Source organism: Alosa alosa, chromosome 16, assembly GCF_017589495.1.
Source record: "Alosa alosa isolate M-15738 ecotype Scorff River chromosome 16, AALO_Geno_1.1, whole genome shotgun sequence".
NCBI classification, from domain to species: domain Eukaryota; kingdom Metazoa; phylum Chordata; class Actinopteri; order Clupeiformes; family Clupeidae; genus Alosa; species Alosa alosa.
In genome coordinates, this window is record NC_063204.1 from 27,327,765 (window position 1) to 27,337,707 (window position 9,943).

The window sequence follows — 9,943 nt, forward strand, 5'->3', positions numbered from 1 at the left end:
AGTCTTCAGTTAAAATAGACTTTATTGAAAATCTTTTCCCACATCTCTGACCAAATACAGGTTTACAACATGGAAATTGTAATAATTGTAAGGTGTATTAAAAACATTTAATCCAAAACATTGGAATGATTAGTGTGCAATGACTTTCTTCCTCTGACAGAAAATTCACCGTTTTTCACAAGATGAAAATGGTGACCATGGCAAGTCTCATTTCTCAAATGGATCATCTTCAAGGGGCCACAGAAATCCCCAAAATCAAAGCAACCTATATGTGGGGATAAAAAACAAAAAGCATGTATCAATGCTCTGATCTCACAACATTTAATTTATACCAACAATTTTTAGTAGCCAATTCAGTTTGTCACAATGTCACCACCCTGTTAGTCAGATGGGTAAACGGCAAAAGTGAATCATCATAATGCAAAGACTACAGAGAATCAGTAAGATTGACACTGGGGTTAAGTATGGAAAGGCCTTCATTCAATAATATTTCAAATTACCTTTAGCCAGTAGCTTGGCCACAGCCTAGTACTCATCCTATGACTCGCCTACAAACAAAGTAAATATGGGTAAGTTCAGCCAGTTTAAAAATTACTTCCACAATTTAATAGTGATTAAATAGGTTCACCACCCCAATTTGATATGGTACTACTACTACTACATGTGAATTATCTAAGTGCCATCAGATCTTTGCAGACAGATGAGGCCGCTGATATAGTAAAACAGTCGTCATCTGCGCATCATAAAACTGACACTGCTGCCACCATCTGTACACCTTCACCAAACAGGAGACTCTTCCATCCTGCAGTCTTAGAGGGAATGCATACATTACTTCCAAATTAGAATGCATCCATTACTTCCAAATTAGAATGCATACATTACTTCCAAATTAGGTCATCTGCTACTGTAAATACATGTCAGTTCAGTTTATCCTAGTGTCACCACACACCAGTATTTGATCAGATGTGCCAAACAAAATGTAAAATACTTTATTATGCGTGTACAGCATCAGTTTGACAAGAAAACCATTTTTAAAGTTACCTTCTGCACTCTCAGATGGAGAAGAAATTCCTTAAGATCAGGATCTGCAACCCCAAAACAAAACTCTTTAGTGTCTGACTTTCCTGGAGAGGCCATTAATGTAAACAGTAGCAAGTTTCAATATCAGCTCATCACAGTGTCACCACCCCAGTTTTTGGTCAGATGGGTAAACGGCGTAAATGTGAAATCATCATATTTAAAAACTCTAGCACTTCACAATACTTTCACGCACACTTGTTTTGTGATTTGTAGATTTGGCCACAATCAGTGCTTTGAGGAGTAATGATTCCCATTCTTTTTTAAAGTTACCTTCTGCCACAGTCTGCCGTCACAGATAGAGAGAACGTTGCTCCTGGTCGATGCCATCTAGAATCCAAGAACAAAAATCTTTGAGGTGATGGAAGAGCTCTTTAAATTATCAGTGCACACCACAGTAGCAAAGTTCAAGTTCAGTTTATCACAGCATCACCATCCCAGTTTTTGGTCAGATGGGTAAACGGCGAAGATGTGGAAATCATCATTACAGAAACGGCACTTAACATTTAAACATTACTTTAAAATGCCATGCACATCCATATCAGAGTGTATGACTGCCATCAACACCTATAATTACCTTCTGCAACCATCTGCAATCTTAGATGTAGAAAAGCAGAATCTCCTTCTCCAAATCTGTAATATAGGAACAATAATCTTAAGTGACAGAACCTCTTCCTCAATGTAACCATACTACCATACACAGTCGTACCAATTATGTTTATACACAAGAAAACGTTCTTCCATTTTAAAATGACCTTCCGCACTCTGACAAAGAAGAAATTCCTTAACAGCAGGATCTGTAAACCCAAAACCGAAATCTTTATTTGTTAAGTCTCTCTTGGAGAGTCATCAGTTTAAACCGTAACATGATACCAGTTCAGTTTCACAGTATCATCACCCCAGTTTTGGTCAGATGGGTAAACGGCAAAAATGTGGAAAATGATCATATTAAGAGCAGCACTTAACATACCCCAGCAACATTTAATTGATGGATTACAGCTGTGGTCACAACACAACCTTATATTTAAATCCATAGCAATCCATAGATGTGTAATACTCACCATCATTACTCGGTCACCTTCCATGTTCTGCAGTCACAGATGTAAAGATATTGCTCCTGCTCCAGGTAACCTGTAATACAAAAAAAAAAAAAAAATCTGAAGTGATGAGTCACTTATTTTTTTTTATCATCAACACAAACAATAACAGCAAGGTTCAATATCAGCTTATCACAGCATCACCACCCCAGTTTCTGGTCAGATGGGTAAGATTAGGGGCAACCGTAACCTACTGGTTAGCGCTTCAGACTTGTAACCGGAGGGTTGCCGGTTCGAACCCCGACCAGTAGGCATGGCTGAAGTGCCCTTGAGCAAGGCACCTAACCCCGAGCGCCGCTGTTGTAGCAGGCAGCTCACTGCGCCGGGATTAGTGTGTGCTTCACCTCACTGTGTGTTCACTGTGTGCGGAGTGTGTTTCACTAATTCACGGACTGGGATAAATGCAGAGACCAAATTTCCCCTCACGGGATCAAAAGAGTATATATACTTACTTATATAAACGGCAAAAATGTGAAATCATTAAATTCAACACTTAATGTCCTTCATATTTTAAAACTTAATGTCTTTCACTTAATGTCTTTCATATTTTAACATTTACGGTACTTTGTAGCTCTGGTCACAAGACAACTTTAAATATCATATATATTGCATAGTAGAATATTGTCATTGTGTCATTATTTAGGTCACCTTCTGTGTGCTCTGCAATCAGAGGTGGAGAGAAGATACTGCCCCTGGTCAGGGTAATCTGTACAAGTAATAAAAGAATTTGTTAAAGACCAATCACTTTTTTGTCATCACAGCAAACCGCAGTAACTTGGCACAAGTTCAGCTCATCACAGTATCACCACCCCAGTTTTTGGTCAGATGGGTAAACGGCGAAAATGTGGAAATCATCATTTTAAATACAGCAAAACCCTAGCACTTCACAATACTTTCAAGCACACTGGTTTTATAATGTGTAGACAGCCCCAATACAACTTTACATTTCACACACACACATATTTTGCTTATCAGTGCTTTGAGGAGTAATGATTTCCACGTGTTCTTTTTTAAAGTTACCTTCTGCCACAGTCTGCCATCACCGAGAGAATGTTGCTCCTGGTCGATGCCATCTAGAATCCAAGAACAAAAACCTTTGAGGTGATGTAAGAGCTCTTTAATTATCAGTGCAAACCACAGTAGCAAAGTTCAAGTTCAGTTTATCACAGTATCACCATCCCAGTTTTTGGTCAGATGGGTAAACGGCGAAGATGTGGAAATCATCATTATAGAAACGCCACTTAGCATTTTCTTTTTAGTGCACCAGGTTTACTTATGGTTCGTAGCTGTTGTCATGAGAACTTTTAAATGCCATGCACATCTGGGCACATGCCGTGTATGACTGCCATTAACATCTATAATTACCTTCTGCAACCATCTGCAATCTCATATGTGGAGAAGCAGAATCTCCTTCTCCAAATCTAATATAGGAACAAAAATCTTAAGTGACCGAACCTCTTCCTCAATCTAACCATACTACCATACACAGTAGTACCAATTAAATTTAAACACGAGAAAACTTTCAAATATTTTAAAATTACCTTCTGCACTCTCAGACGGAGAAGTCCTTAAGATCAGGATCTGTAAACCCAAAACAAAAATCTTTATTTGTTAAGTCTTTCTTGGAGAGGTCATCAATGTAAACAGTAACATGCTACCAGTTCAGTTTATCACAGTATCACCACCCCAGTTTTGGTCAGATGGGTAAACGGCGTAAATGTGGAAAATCGTCATATTAAGAGCAGCATTTAACATACCCCAGCAACATTTAAATTATGGATTATAGCTGTGGTCACAACACAACTTTATAATACAATCCATAGATGTGTAATACTCACACCATCATTACTGTGTCACCTTCCATGTTCTGCAGTCACAAATGCAGAGAGAATATTGCTCCTGCTCAGGGTAACCTGTAATACAAAAAACTAAATCTTAAGTGACAAGCCTTTTTTGTCATCAACACAAACCACAGAAGCAAGGTTCAATATCAGCTGATCACAGTGTCACCACCCCAGTTTTTGGTCAGACGGGTAAACGGCAAAAATGTGAAAGTCATCATATTTAAAAACAGCAAAACTCTAGCACTTCACAATACTTTCAAGCACACTTGTTTTAGGATCTGTAGACGTGGCCGCAACACAACTTTAAATTCACACACACATACATTGGTCATCAGTGCTTTGAGAAGTAAGTGATTCTCATGTGTTCACAGTCTGCAATCACCGGTAGAGAGAATGCTGCTCCTGGTCGATGCCATCTAGAATCCAAGAACAAAAATCTTTTAGATGATGGAAGAGCTCTTTAATTTTCAGTTTAAACCACAGTAGCAAAGTTCAAGTTCAGTGTATCACAGTATCACCATCCCAGTTTTTGGTCAGATGGGTAAACGGCGAAAATGTGGAAAATAATCATTATAGAAACGGCACTTAATATATTTATTTCTTATTACTTATGATTCGTAGCTGTTGTCATGAGAACTCTAAATGCCATGCACATCCATATCAGAGTGTTTGACTGCCATTAACATCTAGAATTACCTTCTGCCAGCATCTGCCATCTCAAATGTAGAAAAGCAGAACCTCCCCTTCTCCAAATCTGTAATATAGGAACAAAAATCATGTAAGTGACAAATCTCTTCCTCAATGTAAAAAAATACTACCCCACACAGTAGTACCAATTATATGTATACGCTTTATTTAGTTACATCTGATGGTAAACCACAATTTATTCTCATTTCCTTGGTCAAATCATCATGTTACGGTTGGGGTATGAGGTTTTTCTTACTACTCTTAATTGACTCAACAAAAAAAAAAAAAAAAAAAAAATGGTACAAATGAATTAGTGGTCGCTCATGTTTAAAATATTGACTTTTCACCACTTCTAGATAAGCAGCACTGAAGAAACAGCCAATAGGTCTTTGGCGTGATTGGACAAGTATGACAAATGCACTGATGGTCAAAGGTCGCATGTTCCACAGCTTGGGAGCAGCCCTGTGCTCAAGCCATCACAATGGCCTCAGTAGGGCTGAGGCAACTCAAGGTCAGGACCTTTACCAAGACTGCTGCCCCTCAGAGGGCACCGAAGTTGAGCTTCTTCCCCTACAGAAGCATGTTAGGTGGGGGTAGTCCCTCAGCGGTGCGGGCATACACAGGGGACCTGGCCAAGACCTGGCCAGAGTGAGGGACACTCCTAACAATGTCAGCCTAAATGGCAAAGGGCCCATTTATTCTTGGAAAAGGGATACTGAGCTGCCAGTATGATTTATGGCTGGTCCAGTTGGGACATTTAGACCTTCAGCTGAGCATGTCATAATTTTACTTTGCTTGTTAATTACCAAGTGTTAAGCGGCTTCGTGCGAATCGCCATAACAAGGTTGGTTGGCCAACATGATCCTTTAATATGCGGTCCACCCATACCGACGGAAATGCATCAAAAATCAGCCTAATGTAAAATATGCTTTTAATAAATATTGTACATCACTCTGCAAATAAAATGCCAGTACATCAGATAAAAACACAAATAGTCTTTCACAAATATTTTGTTTGAGCCCGAACTACTTCCCATCCATCTCGACGCGTGTCGAGGGATACCATGTGGCTATTTGCCCGACACGTGGCCAAGCGTTAATGGTGGAAGATTTTAGACTGAGTAAGCAAAGGAAACATGTCCACTTAAAGGAAAATATGCCACAGAATGTTACATACCGCTGACTTCAATCCAATCAATCGTTACTACTGATAACAGAAGACAAAGCAAACAGGCCCAGTTACTAACGTTAGCTCACTAGCAGTTTCCTGGTGTTGTGCTTGCGCATGGTAACTTGATCATTAAGTTAACGTTCCCTCCCAACAGTTATTGAACTGAATGTAATTGCTCTGTAGTTCACTGCTATCCATCATAATGAACATTACACCGACAGTTTAGCTAACGTTAAATGGACTGGTGAGCAGATAACATGCTAGCCCATTACCTTTAGGTTGGCTAAAATAGAATCCAGTAGGTTTTATTATCTTAACTCAATGCATGCTATGTCATTAACTACTAAATAAAATAAAAAAAGGTGATTTGAAAGACGCAAATTACCTGTTAAATTGAACGCAAAACCGTGCAATCTGCAACAGTTGTAGGCTGGGTCCATGCTTGCCAGCATGCTTCCGCTGAGAAGAGGTCGAACGATGGGCGCATGCGCGGAATATAAAAGAAACATTGACGTATAGTGGGTAAAAAAACTGCTACATAATAAAATGTACAGCAAACATGGAGAACAAGGATAGCAGAGCATGGTAGATATTATTCCAGCAACCACCCGTCAGATATTTAGTTAAAGGAAAATACATTTAGGAAATGCATCCATAAACTTCAACAATTGAAGTCGTTGGATAGGTTACAACTTAAAGTTAAATAAAATATAGCCTATAAAAACGATTCTAGGTTAGGCCCATCACCGCGAGGCCTGCGAAACAATCAGATCCAATAGTAAATTCTGAAGGGAATTGTCCTTTAATTTACAAAGTTAGGAAATATATTTTAAGATATGCTGTAGGTTTAGGCCTATGAACTTCATTCAGGAAATATTAATACAATTAATACCCAATTAATTAATTAATAGCCTACCTAATTAATTAGGTCTCTGTTTAATTTCAATCAACAAATATGGATAACAGAAGGTCTAGATCATTTTGCATAAAGTTTTTTTTGGCAGTGGTAGGGTCAGATGACAACTTGAAAATAATAATAGATTTCCCCCCTGTTGTTTTACCTCCTATTGCATTATTTTCCCGTCAACTTTTTTGATCTCGTAGACCTACACCGACTTAGTCAATGCTTTGATTAGATGCTTTGAGCTTATCCAATGGCACATTTTTATGGGTTTATTAGAACTGTGGACTAAAAGGCCACCCATAGCCTAGGCCTGTCTGCACACAGTACTTAAAATCAAGCACAAATGGCACGTAAATATGCATTTACATCCATATTTACATTTTATTTATTATATCATCATATCATTCACTCATATTTTGACAGAAGGTGGGAAAACAACGAAGAAGATCAGAAGACTCATCGTCTGCAAATGATAGACGTTTTGTTATGTTTTGTTATCAAATTTAAATAGACTATATACGGTACGATGTTTGTTGGTTTAACTTCATTTCACCAAAGTTCATAAACTACGAAAACATAGCAATCACTCTCGTGAAAAAACAACGAGAAAGAAAGAGACGTCTACTACTATTGAGCGCCTCTGACACTCCACTTCACATGACGAATGTTAAGTTATTCACACATGCATTTAGTGCAAATGTTTCAACTGAAAGTGCATAGTCTACAAGTCAAGCATGACAAGCTCATTATCCCAACACACGGAATTTCTGAGAGGTCCGGGTAGGCCTACAGCCGCCTAACATGTACCAAACTGCAGAACTTAATGGAGAACCCAGCCTCGCAGAAACACACGTAAAACACATGAAAATTCAAAACTTAAACGTATATACAGTATACATACTTATAATATATTAATGTGCACAGTCAACTTATTTTTCCCATCACCACAATGTTGTTGGATTGGTGTAGGCCTACAGTTGAAGATCCAAACCCAAATGCTTTGCATGGTTGAGAGACAGACAAGAAAACTGGAAATAGGCTAGCCTATAAAAGACTCATCAACCTTCAACAAAACAAACAAAAAACAGTCCTTTGTTGACTCAAAAAGATTGACATGCAAGTTAATTCGTTTGGGAGGATGACGATGACGATGCTGCTTGATTATCAGTCTGGGTGTTTAGGAACTGTCCTGAAGCGCCTACATACAGCCGTGATCGCATGGGCCATTTCTGTAAAGCACAAGAAATATATTTCACTACACAAACAAGAGGACAATGAGAACATGTTGCTGTATTTTTGGCAGTATCAGTGTGAACTGCAGTTGGGCCTTTATGGCAAAACGTTTCTAATTCAGAACTTCATCTAATTCTCTAAATCACTTCATCTAAATCACTTCATCTTCATCTAAATCACTGGTGTAATTTAGAGGGGGGGGTTTTTTTTATAGCATGCATTATATGTTCAAATAAATTAGAGGTCTTTTTTGTGACGCCTACCTTTACAGGGTGCAGGTATCCATCACCTTTGAGTGACTGTAATGCCTCGGTTTGTCTCGTGCTCTCTCCCTCTTCAACTCCTTCCTCCTGCAAGGTTCGTGTCAAATGGGCAATATACGTAGTGGCTAAAATCAAAACATCGAGCTTGGACAGTTTCGTGTCCGGTGGCACTGATGGCAAAGTTCTCTGTAGCTCCAAGAACGCATGTCTGAGTGTTTGCACCCGATTCCTCTCCCGGGCGGCGTTAGCTGCGGCAGGACGTCCTCTGCCTCCAAGACTGCTGCCCGGGACCACCCTGGAGCGAGACAGGGCCTCAGTGCGCCGGCTTTCAGTCGATAGCATGTCGGGACTGGGACTAGAGTTGGGGCTTGACGTGGGACTCTCATCCATAACTGTCAGTGGACCATTTCCACCATCCATGCGGATCGTCTGTCTTCCAACCATAGGGACCACTTCTAAACCTGAATGGCAACACATGTCTTGTTTGATAGATTCGACAAACACACTGTCAAAATGTAGAAAATCCTAAAGACCACATTAAAGTCACCTTTGCTGTCAGTGCCTGATTGATGAACATGCATAAAGCCCAGGCAAATATCAAAATCTGTCGCTGCTGCGATAAATACCTAATGACTTGTGCATGAATATTGATAGTGTTGATTGTTCAGTGGTGTTGTGCATTAAGTTAAGTGTTCATAACTGACAAACAGCAAAAGAAATGCACATGTAACCAACATTTCCCAAACAAGTGGAAAACATGCGCAAAACACTCCACCCGAAGTCGTGCAGAAGTTGGAAGCTTTTAAAAATAAAGCACTTAAGGGACAAACCATGTTTCCCCCCAAAAAATATCTCAGAACACTAACAGTATGAAAATGTCTGTCTTACCTTTTCTCCTATGCAATGATGTAAACGTACTGCATACATCAAAGTAGTTGTGTCTCAACACACATACGTGGCTTCTTGCTGCTCCGCTCAGGAGATGCAAAGCCAACTAGTCCAGTTTCAAGTCCCCAAAAATCTATATAAACCGGGCGAGGTTACTGGAGGTGCGGTGATGCCCCTGCACACGTTGCGCTTATACCTGAATGACTGCAGAAGTCTCAGGAGCCTCTAATTTATTGGTAACGCAAAGAGCTGACAAGTCTTTCACTCTGGTGCAATTAATCAAAAACCCTTAAAACTCCCTGGCAGCCACCGAGGCTCCTTGCTCTTTTCACTTTCGCAACGTATTTCTATCGGAGAGTGAAGACCTATTTTCAACGCCAGAGGCAGCATTTTTTCCTGCCGTTGGGGGATCATCTCGTATTTCTTGCTAGACCTCAATCTAGAGATAAATAGTGTACGTTAATAGCATATAAAAGCACATGGTTCGTGAGAGGGAGTTCTTTTAAATATTTAATCGAAATAGCTGATGTTTTTACAAGTGCTCCCATCGTTCATCTGCATCTTGCAAAAACTGCAGTTGACCTCTAGATTAGTTTAACAATTCTCAGTAATGCGCTAGTAAGAGGATATTTCCATAGTGTTTGTAGTTGCAGAAAGCATACACAGTTTCATTTTCTGGGACACAGCTAATAAATAAGACCCAAACATTGCAATCAACAGGCAAGCTTGAGGAAATTCTTGAGAGACTAGTAAATTAATCACCCTGATTTCCAAGGTCCG

The 9,943-nt window shown here is 39.5% G+C and overlaps 1 protein-coding gene and 1 long non-coding RNA gene across 6 annotated transcripts; both read right to left on the minus strand.

Annotated features, from left to right (window-relative positions):
• Positions 1–4: 4 nt before the first annotated feature.
• Positions 5–6,368, minus strand: LOC125309202. 5 transcript variants are annotated; one of them, XR_007196089.1, is made up of 14 exons: positions 6,261–6,368; positions 4,715–4,772; positions 4,342–4,434; positions 4,013–4,087; positions 3,716–3,755; positions 3,540–3,595; positions 3,195–3,247; positions 2,823–2,880; positions 2,139–2,208; positions 1,655–1,710; positions 1,351–1,407; positions 1,042–1,085; positions 501–548; positions 5–265 (listed from the first exon to the last, which is right to left on the minus strand). It is a non-coding gene; the product is annotated as an uncharacterized LOC125309202 (long non-coding RNA). The 5 variants fall into 5 exon arrangements; XR_007196086.1 differs by having other exon boundaries at positions 501–809; XR_007196087.1 differs by having other exon boundaries at positions 501–1,085; positions 4,401–4,434.
• An 815-nt stretch (positions 6,369–7,183) lies between these two features.
• LOC125309201 (transcription factor 24-like) lies at positions 7,184–9,833 on the minus strand. The gene is made up of 3 exons (XM_048265942.1): positions 9,164–9,833; positions 8,276–8,736; positions 7,184–8,008 (listed from the first exon to the last, which is right to left on the minus strand). The coding sequence occupies exons 2-3, from the start codon at positions 8,717–8,719 to the stop codon at positions 7,901–7,903; spliced, it is 552 nt and encodes a 183-aa protein (XP_048121899.1). The 5' UTR covers positions 8,720–8,736; positions 9,164–9,833; the 3' UTR covers positions 7,184–7,900.
• Positions 9,834–9,943: the final 110 nt, after the last annotated feature.